This window comes from Saccopteryx bilineata, chromosome 5 (genome assembly GCF_036850765.1).
Source record: "Saccopteryx bilineata isolate mSacBil1 chromosome 5, mSacBil1_pri_phased_curated, whole genome shotgun sequence".
NCBI classification, from domain to species: domain Eukaryota; kingdom Metazoa; phylum Chordata; class Mammalia; order Chiroptera; family Emballonuridae; genus Saccopteryx; species Saccopteryx bilineata.
Window position 1 is genome coordinate 210,335,559 of NC_089494.1, and position 16,843 is coordinate 210,352,401.

Here is a 16,843-nt window from a genome sequence, read left to right on the forward strand (position 1 = left end):
GCCAGGCATAACTGCTGCTGTGTGAGGGACCAACGAGGGTCAACAATTCTCTGGAAGGAGAGGAATGCGACAAGTCGCATCTTTCACAATCTATAGGTGAAGATATTTCCATTTTAAAATGTTTCCATTTTAAATCAACAGCAACCAGTTGCTTCTTTTCAAAGCAGCTATTTTCAACCTTACTAAAGCAAGCAACGCCTATTTAGTTGGGGCACTCACCTTTCCCCTTAGATTGTCAAATGACAATAGCAGTCTGGTGTGAGTGAATCAAAATTATACCTTTAATTTTTTTGTTAGATCGCCCAAATATATACTTTTGGTATGCCGCAGAATTTTGGTTATTTACACGTGCCATGAGATGACAGGATGAAAATCTGGCTTGGAGATATATATTGCTCACAAAAATTAGAGGATATTTCAAAATAAATATGAAGCAATAAAATATCCCCTAATTTTTGTGAGAAGTATAGTATATACTAGGACGTGTTTAAACCCATTTAAAAATTCATATGAATTTGTCAGTTTGAAGGAAGATGACTTACAGGATCCAGAGAATATCTGGTATCAATTGCTACAGTTTGACATTAACCCAACATTTATCACAAGCTTCTTTGTTTTAATATTTTATTCCACAAAACACAACATGGCCTCTTAAATCTAGGGATGACCCTTTTATGTTAACTCCTTCATGTCATTCCAGTTTACTGTTACCAGCAACAATATAAGAAATTAGTGCATGTAGACTTTTTGTTTGTTTTCTGGGGTAACATTGGCTAATAAAATGATACAGCTTCCAGGTGCACAATTATACTACACAACTTCTGTACGCTGTATTGTTTCACCTCCCCACACACCCCATCCTCACCTTCCTTCATCATTTAGTCCCCCATACCTCCTCGACCTCCCCACCCCTCTCCAAAGTCCATGTAGACCTGATGTATTCCTTTTAACCGGAAGACATCTGATGTTGCAGTTCAGACTCGACAGTTTACATAGGACACATACATACAAGCTCTAGGAAAGAGTTCACGTGCTGCCATTGATAATTCCCGTTGACTAAGAGGTACTTTACCCTTAAGTTTTGCTGCTGTTGTATAATGAGAGATAAGAGGAAACTGTTTGCAGGTGGGATGAACGTGTAAACTAGTACAGATGAGCCAATTCAATGTTGATACTGTGCCTGTGCATAAGAGGTGCTGATTTAAAAAGGTCGGTCAGAAACATGCCTCTCTCCAAGCTGGCAGTTCAGCCACGTGTTGACTCAGGCAGTATAATCTATTTCGATCTATTGTGGAAGCAATCAGGACGCTCATACATAGGTGGGGACTATCCTAAGGTAACAAAAAACACTTACTCGCTACGAATGACACGATTAGTTTAAGCAAGAAGAATGAAAAGGCACGCGGCAAGACGGACCTTACTAACGAACAGGCCCCGCCCCTGCCTCTGCAATTCCGGTCCGGCTGGGAGGAGGGCTACGCACGCAGCTCACAAGTTTCGTTTATGCGCAGTAGGCCTGCCCAGTGCCGCGTGGGAAAGGCGGTACTTCCCAGTCTCGTACGTCATCGCTAATGCGACGCGAACGTCACTGGCTTGACTGGAAGGTCAACAGAGGCTGAGAGCCGGCGTGCGCTCACTTTATGCCCGCGGGTCGCTGACGCATGCTCACGGCGGCCTCGGCGGAATTGTACCTGCAGGTAGTCTGTGAAGCTCGCGTTTTGGGCTCAGCCCTGGCGCAAACATGCTTTGCAGGCTTGGCGGTAGGTGGCTGCAGCCGCTGCCTGTCGTGCGGCTCGGAGCCCGGGGCCCGCAGTTTGCGCCGGCCCCACCTGGCGGTGGCAAGTGCACCGCTCTTCCCGCGTGGGCGGTGGCTTCGGTGTCTGCAGTTGGCGCGGGCGGCTGGTACAAGGACCTGGCCTCTTCGGCGCCGGTGCAGGGCGTGGAAGAGCTGCTGCTCGGCGCGCACAGCGCCACGGGCCTGCCCTGGTGGGGCAGCATCCTCCTCACCACCGTGGCCCTGCGTGGCGCCGTCACGCTGCCCCTAGCGGCCTACCAGCACTACATCCTGGCGAAGGTGAGGGGCGCCGAGCGCGTGGGCCCTGCGCGTCCACCTCCTCGGTGCCAGTTGGTCAGCTTGAGATACCGCCTCCTTGCCGAGAGCTTAGTATTAATCGTCGTGACCACTTCATTGCTAAGCAAGCTAACCAGCATTGGATGTGTGAAATAGGTGATGTTTCAGGGCACGTGAATCTGTCATTTCGTTTACCCTACAGGATTTGTGCTCAAGGCGCAAGTGTTTACTAAGCTTGTTAGAGAGTGAGAGAAAGGAATCAGAAGCAGAGAAAACTGTGTGATGAAACGTATAAAACTACGATCTTAGAGGTTGTAACGGCCGGTGTGTCTGCAGCATCATGAGTCCTTAAGTATTCCAACTGATCTTATTAGGAAAGAAAAAAAAAAAAAAAAACTAAGCTAGCGATTTGCAAACTTGGTTCCTTATCCAGGCCGTTGCACCTACAGGTCTGTGTCTGGTTAGCCTTAGCCACTCGACCTTCAGTGCCGGTGGGATTAGGATGGTAACATCTTTCTGCCCTACTCCACAAGGTTGTGACATGAAATCACACGATGAAGGGTTAAAGTGCATTGAAAGCAAAGTATTATTCAAAGGTGAGACTTCAAAAAATGCCTTTCGTACAGTATTTTTTAAGATTATTATCATCAGGGAAAACCCTGAATACAAAACAGAAGGATTCGTCAGCATCGTTAAGGTAGTGAGCTACTTTACAGAAAGAATTAACAAAAAGCAGATACAAATGCAAAATTCTGGGGACTCTATCACAGCATATTTTAAAGATTCGTAATTAATAAACTTCTGTTTGCTCAGTTTACAGTTATGAGGAAACCCAGGGATTAAATATAAAAGTTCAGGGTGCATTTCTTACATAATCTTTACAATAACTGTGAAGTAGGTAGATACTGTTAAACACATTTTATAACTGAGGGAACAGCATCTTAGAGGTTAAGTAACTTGCCCAAGATCACACAACTAAGTGTTTAATTTGTAATTTGAATTTGGCTGTTTTGAGGATATCATACGCAAATTAACATCTTATGCTTAGACTTAAGGTTTCTTGACGTACTCAGGAAATCACACTCTTAAATAAATTGAGGGAATAGAAAGTAAAATTATGAGTGGTTATAAATTTGTTTGTGCTCATAACAAATTCTACTTTTTCTTTAGCTAGGTGGAGAATTTGCAGCCAGAAATAAAAAATATTGCGAGGCATCTTAACCAAGAAGTTGCAGTTCGTGCAAATCAGTTGGGGTGGTCCAAAAGAGTTGCCAGGTAAGCTGATTTTATGCATATAAGACTGAAAATATATGTATATAATGTGTAAGTGAAGATGTTAACTATAGGTTTGGCTCTTCTGTAGCTTTAGAGCAGTGGTTCTCAACCTGTGGGTCGCGACCCCGGTGGGTGTCGAACGACCAAAACACAGGGGTCGCCTAAAGCCATTGGAAATACATATTTAATAATGTATTGTAAAATAAATATGTATTTTCCGATGGCTTTAGGCGACCCCTGTGTTTTGGTCGTTCGATCCCCGCCAGGGTCGCGACCCACAGGTTGAGAACCGCTGCTTTAGAGGCAAAGTAGTTCTTTTTACTATAACATTTTAATAAGTTTATGTAGCATGATAGTTTTGTATACTGGTCTGAATGCAGAGAAATGGAGAAACAATAAGAAGAGCAAGTTTCTTATTCTTAAGGGTCTCCAGCCTACTGAAAAGACCTGCAATTAAATAATAACTGAATTAAGTATTATAAAAAAGGTTTTGTGGTCTGACTGGTGGTGGCACAGTGGACAGAGCATCGACCTGGGACACTGAGGTCCCAGGTTCAAAACTCTGAGGTTGCCAGCTTGAGCATGGGCTCATCTGGCTTAAGTGTAGGCTTACTAGCTTGAGCATGGGATCATAGATATGATCCCATGGCTTGAGTCCAAAGGTTGCTGGCTTGAAGCCCAAGCTCGCTGGCTCAGCTGGAGCCCCCTGGTCAAGGCACATATGAGAAGCAATCAATGAACAACTAAAGTGCTGCAACTACAAGTTGATGCTTCTCATCTTTCTCCCTTCCTGTCTCCCTGTTTCTCCTTCTCTTTAAAAAAAAAAAGGTGTGTGTGTGTGTGTGTGTGTGTGTGTGTGTGTGTAAGCAGTTGGATCATTATGCAAAGTCAGGGAAGGTTTCACAGGATGAAAACCTGTGCTGATCTTTTGAAATTTTAGTTATTAACAAGTCATACAGGTTATTTACACACAGCAGGCACACAGGAATGGGGATGTAGGAAATGTAAGTGTCATGATAGAAGCAAGTGGATAGCCAGGGTGCTGTCCGCCCATTGGAGTTAATCTGTGTACTAATCTTCCTGGGCTCTTAGAAAACCCTGGCCCAAGGGTGCTTGACCATGCTTCATCCTCCACTGGGAACTTCTTAGTCCTCCTGCTGCAGTCAGTCTAAGCTACGACTTAGTTTCCCAAATTCTGATCCTTCTTAGACTGTGACAGAGTGGTCACCATTTCAGAGCAATGAGAAACACACACACACACATGTACATACGTGCTTATTCATATATTTTTATTTTATATGTGTAAATTTACTATTTTCAATATGAAATTGTTTCTATTTATTTAGTGTTAAAAAGACCTGACATTTAAAAGTCATTGTGATAGCTTAATGTCTTTACTCGATAAAATCAAAGGTTGGCAAACCTGCAGTTTTGAAGTTTTACTAATCAGAAAAATCTCAGGACTACAGCTCTAGGCCAAAAGGATGGATTTGCAACTGCTCACCTGGGTTGTAAATGCCGCCTCGATATGTCTGTGGCACCCTGCCTGTACAGCACTGGCAGGATGAGTGTTCAGCCCCGTCCTTACACAGACGGTGGCTTTCTGGGAAGACACATCTGCAGGTTTCCTGCATTTCCAATGGGAGCTGAGTGTTGAAAGGTGAAAGGCTGTCAGACAGACAGCCCAGATAGTGGATTGACCACACGGGTGGTGATCATTTCCACAGCTATGGCAATGTGGAAGTCTAGTTTGTTGGGTGACCTAAGTAATTCAGACACTGGAAAGTACAGGACTCTGTAGGGGAGTGCAGGAGAGAAAGTTGGAAGAGGGGGCAGAGGCTAAATTACAGAGAACCTGGAATGGCGGTATGTACTGTCTTAATTCAGTACGTTATACTTCAGTTAAATTTAGCAAACCTATTGAATGCCTTACCTATGTAAAAAATGTGCTGCAAGAGATTTAGTGATGAATAAGACCCAATATTTGACCTTCAAGGAGCCTGTAGGTAAGCAAGTGGGACTTGAGACAAGCATGGGAATAACTAATATGATTAACAGAAACAAATGAAGCAAATCTTTATGAAAGAGAACTGAAGAATGGAGATGTTTTGACAAGCTAAGAGCATAAACAGTACAAAACCACATTACTACAGAAAATATATTCAGGAACCAAATAATTGAGCTTGGCTGGAGTGGAGGGATTTGAGTAAAATGTGCTTTCACCATTAGTATTTCTGATAGAAATTGTAGTAATACCATGTTAGTAGTGAGGTTTTCCTATCTAGAGTATCATTGGCCAAAGATCACCGTGCACAAAGCCTATTGTCTGACAACATTAGGTTTATAGGGGGTCCTCGGGCTACGACAGTCTCAACATACGATGTTTCGAGTTTATGACGCTCATGCCTATAAAAACTTTAAAAAATTAAGACACGAGTGTTTCGGCTTACACCGTTAGCGTCATACATAACGGACTGTGTGGGTGAACTAGTTTGGTTGCACACGGCGGAAGAATACGCAGTAATGTGGACATTTGTGTTTTATGTTCTAGGTTCTGATTTTACAGCTGTCTTAGGATAGGTGTGTGACTAGGCTAGGGTGTGTTTCAGCTTACACCAACATTCAAGTAGTGTCACTGTAGTAGGAACAGAACTGAGTCATAACCCGAGGACCCCCCTCTCTTGAATTGTTACATGATTTGTGTACATTACCAGAGAATTTTCAGTAAAAGCCTTTATTTTCTTTTTGTGTAGGCAGTTTCTTTTTATATATATTTATCTTATTGATTGATTTTACAAAGAGAGGGAGAAAGAGAGAAAAGTGAGGGGAAGAATGGGAAGCATCAACTCATAGTAGTTGCTTCTCCTGTGTGCCTTGACTGGGCAAGCCCACGGTTTTGAATCAGCAACCTCAGCTTTCCACATCGACCTTATCTACAGCGCCACCACAGGTCAGGCCTAGACAGTCTTTTAATAAGGCTTATGACAATTAAAAATCCTACACAAATCCTTCAGCCAGTAACCACGACTTGGCTGTGTTTGTGCTATGACCATGAAGCACAACTAGTGGTCAGATGACATTTTTCTCCTTTCCCTTTTCCCCTCTTCCCTCAAAATAGGCTCACGTATCTAAAGAATATGCGGAGGCACGTTTCAGAGCTGTATGTTCGGGATAACTGCCACCCTTTTAAAGCTACGGTGTTGGTCTGGATTCAGCTTCCAATGTGGATCTTCATGTCGGTTGCACTCCGGAATTTTAGCACAGGGGCAACACACTCAGAAGGTGGTTATGATAGAATCTGTTTCCCCCAAATAAGTTTTCTAACATTGTCTTTGTACTCTGAAGAAGAAATAAAAAATAACACTTTTAATAATTAGACTACTTTTTAATTGACGTTATTGGGGTGATATTGGTTAATAAAATTACATGGGTTTCGGATGTACCATTCCATAACACATCATCTGTACACTGCACTGTGGGCTCACCATCGCCAGTCAGGTCTGCTTCTATGTTCTTTTATCTGGTCTTTATAGAATATTTGAAACATCTTCCTTATAAAGAGTATAAATATAGAATTAAAAATATTAAGTGTAAGCAGACTAGCTGTGTTGAGGTCATAATAAAATTAGTGTTACAATTTCATAATTAGGTTTCCTAGCCAACAATTGTTTTTGTTTGTAAACTTTTTTTTAATTTTTAATTTAATTTTATTTATTTTATTTATTTATTTTTACAGAGACAGAGAGAGTGAGGGATACACAGGGACAGACAGACAGGAACGGAGAGATGAGAAGCATCAATCATTAGTTTTTCGTTGTAACACCTTAGTTGTTCATTGATTGCTTTCTCAAATGTGCCTTGACTGTGGGCCTTCAGCAGACCAAGTAACCCCTTGCCTCAGCCAGCGACCTTGGGTCCAAGCTGGTGAGCTTTGCTCAAACCAGATGAGCCCGCGCTCAAGCTGGCAACCTCGGGGTCTCGAACCTGGGTCCTCAGCATCCCAGTCCAACGCTCTATCCAGTGCGCCACCGCCTGGTCAGGCTGTTTGTAAACTTAAGAGCAGAAAAGCTTTCATAGTTATTAAAGTAAACATTAAGAAACAGTATAAACTTAAACATTTGTACTTTACTTTCATGTAAATGCATTTCTAACCAAAAATCATCTGAATAGACTTGAAAGAAGTGGCCTATGACTGCATAATTATTTAAATTAAAGTATGAAAAGACAGCTGCTACGTATTTTTGTGCTGTCTGTTTACTACATAAAGCTGCTTGCTGCTTTCTCACTACAGGAAGGACTGAACTTGTGTTGTGGAATGAAAATAGCTTGAATAAAACCATTTCAAGTCTTTAGTGTGAGGGACACCTTATTGGAATTATCATACTACTTAGATCTTGTATGTTTCCTTGTGCTGTTTTTAAAAATTATTTTGTTTATAAAACTTTCAGCAGGTTTTTCTGTTCGGGAGCAGTTAGCCACTGGTGGGGCCCTGTGGTTTCCTGACCTCACTGCACTGGATTCCACTTGGATTCTGCCTGTCTCCCTTGGTGTCATCAATTTATTAATAGTAGAGGTCAGTGGTTTTAAATAAATGTACTTGTCATTTAAATTACTAGGATTTCTGTTGTTGCCATTTTGACATCAAATATAAATGTGTTTGATTCTTAATTCTAACATGGAGCTAGAATTAAACTTGGTTTCTGGTTGCAGATTAGCCATTGAAAAACTAATTGTCGTAGGCCAGTTCCTTAACCTCCCTGGGGAACAGAATGCTCATAATTAAAATAAGAGACTGAATTAGGACACTTCCAAAATCCCTTTTAGCTTTAAAATTATATGATTCTAAAACATTCAGTTTTATGATGACAGTGATTAAGATGCCTAATCAATCTGGTTTTATTCCCCACAACAGACTGGTATTTTTGTACATATGTTTAATATGTAAATTTATAGGCAGGGAACAAAGTCACTACCTGATTGCTGTTTTTTAGTTTTGTGACCTTAGAAAAATCGTAGACATTCTTTGTGAAATGGAGTGGAAAACCACACGCATATTAGCTTACCATTATTCTGTGCTCCTTTACTCAACAGTTTATGGGAAGCATGCCTTTAGTTTAATATAGTGTTGTTCTCAGACTCTTGAGTAGAACATAGACTCTTTGAACTGTGAGAAACTTTAGAAATAGTCTAAGTCAGTTGAGATCTTAGACCTCATGTTTACTGGTGTCTAAGAAATCTAATATATCCCTTATTTTTTTAGACAAGAAAAAAAAAGGATGCTACTATAAGTTGTTGGGTGAAAGTTTGTTGAAGAAAGACTCCAGTCTTAGTGTATATCCCTAGGACCACCTAGCAGAATCTTACCTTATGAACATGGTTGATACTTAGTGAGTATTTGTTATAAAGAAGAAAGTGATAAACACAGGGTCACCATGGATTCATCTCAGTTCTCTAGCAGCGGTTCTCAACCTGTGGGTCGCGACCCCGTAGAGCCCTGGGTTTTGGTCGTTCGACCCCCGCCGGGGTCGCGACCCACAGGTTGAGAACCGCTGCCTTATAGCATCCACTCATCCAGTGTACATAAGTTTAATAAAAGCTTGTTCTTACGTAACATAGGCCATGTTTCAGGTACTATTTTAGCAGTTTACACATTAATTAACTAAATTCTTAGACTAATCCTGTGATGTAGATACTGCTATTACACCCTTTTTAAGGTGGAGAAAGTGAGACACAGAAGTAATAAGTAACTTGTGCAAAGTTACATAAACACTAAAGGCAGGGCTGCCACGTGAACCTAGGAAGTTTGGGCCTAGTCTACACTTATTGTCATTATGCTGTGCTGCCTCTTAATAAGTAATTCAGGGTCATAACTACTCTTCCTAGCCTTGATTCTTCCCTTAATCCGTGTAGCCAGATCACAACCCTTTGGGATACCAAGTTCCTTCTTCATGTGAGGTGCTGTATTTAAGTACCAAAAAACAAGGGTCACGATTCATACATAATACCTATCTTGAGGGGATTTTCACTCTTACAGTCTTTAAAAAATATTGACTTGTAAAAATTACGTTGTGATTCTATTTAATATAGCTGAATCTCTTCTTTATTGCTGTTAATTAAAGCTACATTTAAGACTTTGCATAATTATTAAGTTTTATAAAAGATAAATGATGAACCAAATAAATTTATCAGTGTTTTATCATTAATATTTTATATATATTTTTTTGCTTTTATTAAAATATAAGTGGAGGCCAGTCAATAATCAGTTTGTGTTTAAAGCTTGTCTAATTTAATATGCATTTTAATAATCGGTGTGTATGTATGTATTCTACCCCTTCAGATTTTTGCTCTGCAAAAAATTAGAATGTCTCGTTTTCAGGCGTATGCTACGCACTTTGTTCGGGCAGTATCAGTGTTGATGATTCCAATTGCTGCGACAGTACCTTCAGTGAGTAAGCACCAGCATCATGTGCTAAATCTTGTCTGATCTTAGTGTAGCCTGACTGGGATTCTGCCTCTCCTACTGAACTTTCTCTGAGTACTCATTCCCTTACTGGTTTCTATAATAACTAATTTACTGTCTGTCACCAAGTGACACTTAAATATTTCTTTGGATTGGTAGATCTTCTATTTGAATGTGTCTGAACTCTTCTACTAAGTCAAACACTTTTTTCATTTTATAATCTTGCAAAGTACCTTGCATAGTACTGTGAACAAAGTATTTTTTCTGATTAGTTGATATATTGAATTCTTCCTTTGTTCGTAGACCAGGCCAAGAATGGTCTTAAAGAAGCAGTACAACTTTTGCCAAGTCTGTATAGGTTTATATGTAATATTATTTAATCTGAGACAACTCTTTATGAGATAGGTACACTTATCTTCATTTACTTGTAATTAAACTTTGACAGAAATAGAAAATAGTTTTGTTTGCAGTTATTTTGTGATTTTAGTCTTTTGCTCATTTCCCACGGATACTTAGTGCGAAGAGGAAAGCTATGTCGCCTGTAGCTCTCCTTGCTCGAAGCTGACACAACCATAAAGTAGAATTCACTTGCTGCTGATATTGAGGGTTATATCAGTATATAAAAGTTTTTCATAGTACTTGTCTTAGGAATCTGGAACAGTATGTTTTCAACATCAAAAATTTATTTTTAGCCTGACCAGGCAGTGGACAGAGCATTGGACTGGGATGCAGAGAACTCAGGTTGAAAATCCCGAGGTTGCCAGTTTGAGTGCAGGGTCGCTGGCTTGAGTGTGGGATCACAGACATGACCCCATGGTCGCTGGCTCGAGCAAGGGGTCACTCACTCTGCTGTAGTCCTGGTCAAGGCACATATGAGAAAGCAATCAATGAACAACTAAGGAGCTGCAATGAAGAATTGATGTTTCTCATCTCTCTTCCTGTCTGTCTGCCCCTATCTGTCCCTCTTTCTGTCTCTCTGTTTCTGTCACAAAAAAAGAAAAAGAAAAAAATGTATTTTTAAAGCTATCCCTTGGACATAATATTGTCATTAATCCTGTGTTAAATAAGTTTTCACATTTCTAAAATGGATATTATAAGGCCTGTGAGAATTAATGAAATACCGAGTGCCTGTTATAGTAATTTTTATATAATAATCTGAAATATCCCTTAGAAATAGAAAAATACAGATTCACTTCATTCCTGGTGAGAAATAATACCAATCATAACCAAGGAAACCCATAGCTCAGATAAAATAAGAGCAATGAAGTTTAATGAGAGACTGGGTTCAAAATGAGTCACAAATCTAAAAATGTCTTAAATACCCAAAAGTTTATTCTCTCAAATATAGGAAATTCAGTTAGGCAGTTTAGTGTAGAGCCAATATGGCAGCATTTGAAAGACAGGAGAGGCCCTGCCTGCTTCTGTCTTAATGTCCCATCATCCACAGTCTGTAATCTCTGTCCTTAAGGCCAACAATATGGTCATGAAGGCTGTGGGAGCCTATAATCCTGCTGGGATGGTAAGAGGGTGCTTTGTGTGCTTGTAAGTAGCCTTGCCAGAGGTCCCACCAAACACTGTGCTTGTGTCTTCGTTATGTGGCCACACCTCACTGCAGAAGAGGCTGGGAAGTTGTCTTGTCTGTGTGTGTGTGTGTGTGTGTGTGTGTGTGTGTGTGTGTTACAGAGACAGAGTCAGAAAGAGGGATAGATAGGGACAGACAGGAACGGAGAGAGATGAGAAGCATCAGTCATCAGTTTTTCGTTGTGACACCTTAGTTCATTGATTGCTTTCTCACATGTGCCTTGACCGTGAGCCTTCAGCAGACTGAGTAACCCCTTGCTTGAGCCAGCGACCTTGGGTCCAAGCTGGTGAGCTTTTTTTTTTTGCTCAAGCCGGCAACCTCGGGGTCTCGAACCTGGGTCCTTCCGCATCCCAGTTCAACGCTCTATCCACTGTGCCATCTCCTGGTCAGGCTGTCTTTTCTTCTTGAGGTAACAATATATTCAGCTGAAAATTAGGACTTTATCGCTAAGGAATAAGAACGGTTTTTAGTAGAATATTTGTAGCCTGTAGAGTTGAGTTCAGGGAATTTTTTGCTTAGTAGATAAATCAGATGATGTTGATAGCTAATGTTTAGTCAACATTGACTTTGTGCCAGGTAACATTTAAAGTGGTTTACATATATTGGCTCGCATAATTCTCCCAACATTGCACTGAAGTAGGTGCTATTATAATCTGTACTTTAGTGATAAGGAAACATAAGCACAGAGAGGTTAAGTAACTCATCCAAGGTAACTCATCTATTATGTGGCAGAGTCGTAACACACATCCAGGCAGCTTGGTTCTTGGTCTTAACTAAAGTGCTACTCTGCCTTTAATGATGCGTTTCTTTCTGCTCCTTACAAACTTGCTTTTGGAACAAATGCAAGTGCTTAGTATGGGCCATACACTGTGTTTACCACTCTGTGAATGATCTCATTTATTCTTCAAAGTGCCTGTATAGATAAGGATAGCCATTGTATACATGAGGAAATTGAAACAGGAGAAAAATAGCTTACCCAGTGTCAAATAAGTGGAATTTATACTCAAGCAGTTTGACTCCAGGGCCTGGATTCAACCACCACATAGTCATGCCTCAGGGACCACATTATTTTCTGATGCCAGAAAAGAGTTTTGAATATATATCTAGAGATATATATTCAAATAGAGTTTTGAATATATATAGAGAGAGATATATATTCAAGAGTTTTGAATATATATATATATAGAGAGAGAGAGAGAGAGAAAGGATTGTTTTGAGAGGCTGCAGAACTTAGTCACTGACCTACAGAAATTAATCTGAATGGTAGTACAATAGAAAACGGAAGGTAATGCTGAGATTCTATGTCTTAGAAAAAGGCAAAGATAGTTTTTCTGACTACACTTAGCAACTGATTACTGGACAAATCTGATAGGTAGATGACTACATGGAGGAAAACAAGGTCTAAGGAGGCTTATGTTTGCTATCAGAAATGGCCGTACCTCCAGTACGCTGCCTCCAATAGAGCAGTGTGCCGGGACTCGTGGTAGGAAAGGAGCATGCTCAAGTGCCAAAGAAGGGAGCTGAGAACTCGCTTGCACCTTTGGGAGCTACTCTCTGTTACCCAGTTTCTGTGATGAATGCCTCTCCTTTTGCTTTCTTTTCTTTTTTGGTCTTCCTTCCGTCCTTTCTTACCAATTAGGTCTATCACAGGTATTTAATAACCACTGCAAGTCTTGATCAGTCTAGAGGTACTTCTGTTTACAGAGGTTATAAGTTTTTTTTATTGCCTGCTTGTCTCTGGAGCTTGGTGTCCTTGGAGAAGGCAGAGGTGTTAACATTTATGTCTTCTTTTTTTTATAGTCAATTGTTCTCTACTGGTTATGCTCCAGCTTCATGGGCCTTTCACAGAACTTGCTGCTGCGTTCTCCTAGGTTTCGCCGGCTCTGCCGAATACCATTGACCCGGGGAGAGTCAGACACTCCTTATAAGGACCTCTTTGCTGCCTTTTACGCCAAGTTCATTTCAAGAAAATGATGTACTTTTCAGCAGTTTTGAAACAAAAGTGTCACTACCACCTTATTAATATACTTAGAAAGTCTGTTCAGATATGATTTAATTTGCCTTTATTTAAAATCATGAACTCTGAAATACTTGGGTTAAAATATAACCCAGTTATATTTGATAATACTTAAAATTTTTTAAATGCTAGAAATGTATAGTGTGTTTAATTGTATCCTAAGAATGTAAAAATGTCTGGATCTGTTTATAAAATTACAGCTTGCTAGATATGCTAGAACTTGGGGGCGTAGGACTGGATACTGAGTAATGTCAAATTGTACTAAACAATCCCTTACATTAAAATTTTATAAAATAAGAGAATCCAGTGAGGCGATTCTTAACATTTTGGAGGTGTGAATGATCATTAACCTGTTTGAACATATGATAAAACTGGTTTTCTCTTAAGGAAAATCCTAGGACTGACAACATGGGGGCCTTCATTGACCACTGCCCTGAAATGCCTCTGGTAACTCCTGGTTAGGAAATCTTACTCTAATGAGCATAGATTGACAATGAGGTAATGTGTGATTTTTTAAAATAATGGATCTGAAATACATGATATTAGGGTAGTCCATGCGTGCTGGAAAGCACCTAACATGGTAGGTTGTGTTGCTTCTCAACCATGTTCTGAAAGAATACAAAAAGTATACTTTCCTTTTCTATAATTTAAGAAGTCTGGAACACAAAGTATGGAACTAAGTACTACTAGAGACCAAAGTGGAAAAATCTTAATTAAGCATTAAAGTTTGTTTAGTCAAAGGAGGATACACCAGAAGGGAACTACCTATGAGGGAGGTGATTTTATAAACTGTTGTTTATTTGGAAGGATTAGATACTCCAAGGGTAAGTTTAAACTATGGTAGATAATTAATATAGGAAAAATTGGCAGGTAATGTAAATTGAGGACCCAGGTTGCTTGTTTAACTTAAAAAGATAATAAAATTAATTCTGGTTGAGATATTTAGGTATAAATTTGGCATGCATTTGAGAAGATTGTAAGTTATAAATTTTCACTGAGTCGGAATATGAACCTGAGTCTGAGATGCTCTATCATTCCATCTTATTTTTTACAATAAAATAAAAACTGAAGAGAAATTAATTAGTCATTTTTTGAGTGATGTTTATTATCTTAGCCATTTTGGTTACCATGTTTTTGCAACTCACTGAGAATTTAGAGGTAGCAGTTGAGGCTAGATTCTCTGACTTCCTAGCCTGGCTTATGATTGCCCTATTGAGAAAACCATGTTTCTCAGTAAAGGAGTTAACATTTATGTACAGTTAATCCTCAGTCACAAATTTTGTAGTTGCCAATTTGTCTTCCTGCTAAAATTTATTTGTAAACCCCAAATTAATACAATTCTTTTGATGTCATTCTTGGACATAATTTGTCACCTGAGGCACATTTCGCAGGAAGTCAAACAAGGCAGTGCTTTGCCTTCATATCTCAGCTTTCAAACTGAGTAAGTCCTTTCTGTTGTCTGTTTAGTGCTGTGTTTCCTTCTCATTTTTGTGCTTTTTACTGTTTATTTCTGTATTTAAAATGGCCTCCCAAGTGTGCTGAAGTGCCATCTAGTGTTCCTAATCACAATAAGGCTGTGTAGTTTCTTAAGAAGAAAACACCTGCATTAGGTAAGCATTCAGTCATGAGTTCTGTTGGACATGAATTTAGTTTTGATTTTTGACAAAACTGAGCAGAGGCTTGCAGGATCCGAACCCTGTATATATGTAGGAGCAGTGGTTCAGTATTCAATAATAATTCAGTCATTGTGCTGACCTTATAAAATAGAACTGCCTTGAATAACTATTTGTAGCATTTACAATCAAGGAGACAGACAGAAATACTTGTGTTTTTTATAGCAAAAATAGGAAAGAAATTTGAGAAAAATTTTGGCTGTCTCTAGAACAAGGTAACTCTTGGTATGTATAACATTGTTTACTGATTCAGATATTTGTCTCATGATGGGATGTTGGAAGTCTGCTTCCTTCATCCTACTCAAAGAAGTTTGTCATTTTCTTAAAAGTAAAAACACCCTGGCCAGATAGCATGGATGCTTAAAGCATCATCCCGAAGGGCAGAGGTTGCTTCAGTCCATGGTGAGGGTACTTATAGGAACAGCTCAATGTGCCTTTCTTGCTGTCTCCCCCCTTGCTGAAATCTATAAATAAAAATAAGTAAAAAATAAAGGAATGCTTGACTCCTTTTCAAATAGGTGAGTCTCCTTTCATGTGTACTTTACCTTGTTTATTGTGAGTCCCCTTGATTCCAAATTGTACATTTGTATTTTTTTTTTCAAATGTATGTTTTGGCCTGGCCTGTGGTGGCGCAGTGGATAAAGCGTTGACATGGAACACTGAGGTTGCTGGTTCAAAACCCCGGCTTGCCGGGTCAAGGCACAGATGAGAGTTGGTGCTTCCTGCCGCTCCCCCTTTCTCTCTTTCTTTCCCCCTTCTCTAAAAACAACTGAATTTAAAAAATAGAATTATATTTTACCTAGTTTCCTATTACCTTCCTATTTTCAAACTTTTTGACTTGCTTTTCAAATGTATACAGTAAGTTTATTTGAGAATACAGGGCCCTTCCCTCCAGGTTTCAAATAATTTCTGGTAGGGTTGCGAGTGGCTATGATCTTGAGATATACTCATGAATAAAAGAAACCAGTATGGTACGAACTGAGGTGAATCAGTCCACTGACTGCGAGCTGGTAAATTATTTCTTTCTCCGGCCAATTTTATAGTAAATAGCAAGACATAGCTCGGAAAACTCCAAGGCTGTGGTCTGTAATCTTATTTCCCAACAGTTTGTTACAATCTGGAGCACTCCCAGAGCCTGAGGTCAGGCAAGGTGGGTACTAAATGGGCACAAAGAACACATTCTGTTGTGATCCCTTGACAGCTTTCTGCCTGGTCCTTCTATCTCTGCTTCTGAGGGACTCCTGGCAGAGCTTGTTCTGGGCCCTGTGGAGTTCAAAAAACCTTTTGTCTTTTCAGGCGGGGGCTGTAGTCTATTTATCTGTACCTTCTCTCTCCCTGAAAGGGATTTTTTTTTTTTTCCTGTGGATTTTATTTTTGTCTCTGGACAGAGTTCATTTTTTTGTGGTTGTCTAAGCCCAAGAGTCAGGAAGGGAGACTCACTGCTGGATCCATTTATATCATACCATTATGACACCTGAGCTCAGAAGTGTTACGAGGTGGAACTGGTCTACCTGGAATGATCCAAAATTAGTTTACCCTGATCCTCTGGCCCTGCTGGTGAGAATACAGACTGGTACAGCCTCTGTGGAAAACAGTACGGTGTTTCCTCAAAAAAATAAAAACAACTGCCTTATGACCCAGCTATCCCACTTTTAGGAATATATTCTAAGAATCCCAAAACACTAACTCAAAAGAAGATATGCACCCTATGTTTATTGCAGCATTGATTACAATAGCCAAGATCTAGAAACAGCTCAAGTGTCCA

General features: G+C 39.9%; 1 protein-coding gene across 3 annotated transcripts; it reads left to right on the plus strand.

Annotated features, from left to right (window-relative positions):
* Positions 1 to 1,589: 1,589 nt before the first annotated feature.
* COX18 (cytochrome c oxidase assembly factor COX18) lies at positions 1,590 to 15,539 on the plus strand. Of its 3 annotated transcripts, none has more exons than XM_066281020.1 (6): positions 1,590 to 2,074; positions 3,246 to 3,346; positions 6,465 to 6,628; positions 7,795 to 7,919; positions 9,684 to 9,791; positions 13,189 to 15,539. In XM_066281020.1, exons 1-6 carry the CDS (start codon positions 1,742 to 1,744, stop codon positions 13,360 to 13,362), a joined length of 1,005 nt encoding a protein of 334 aa, XP_066137117.1. In that variant the 5' UTR covers positions 1,590 to 1,741; the 3' UTR covers positions 13,363 to 15,539. The 3 variants fall into 3 exon arrangements, with proteins under 3 accessions (XP_066137117.1, XP_066137119.1, XP_066137118.1); XM_066281022.1 differs by having other exon boundaries at positions 9,723 to 9,791; XM_066281021.1 differs by having other exon boundaries at positions 7,798 to 7,919.
* Positions 15,540 to 16,843: the final 1,304 nt, after the last annotated feature.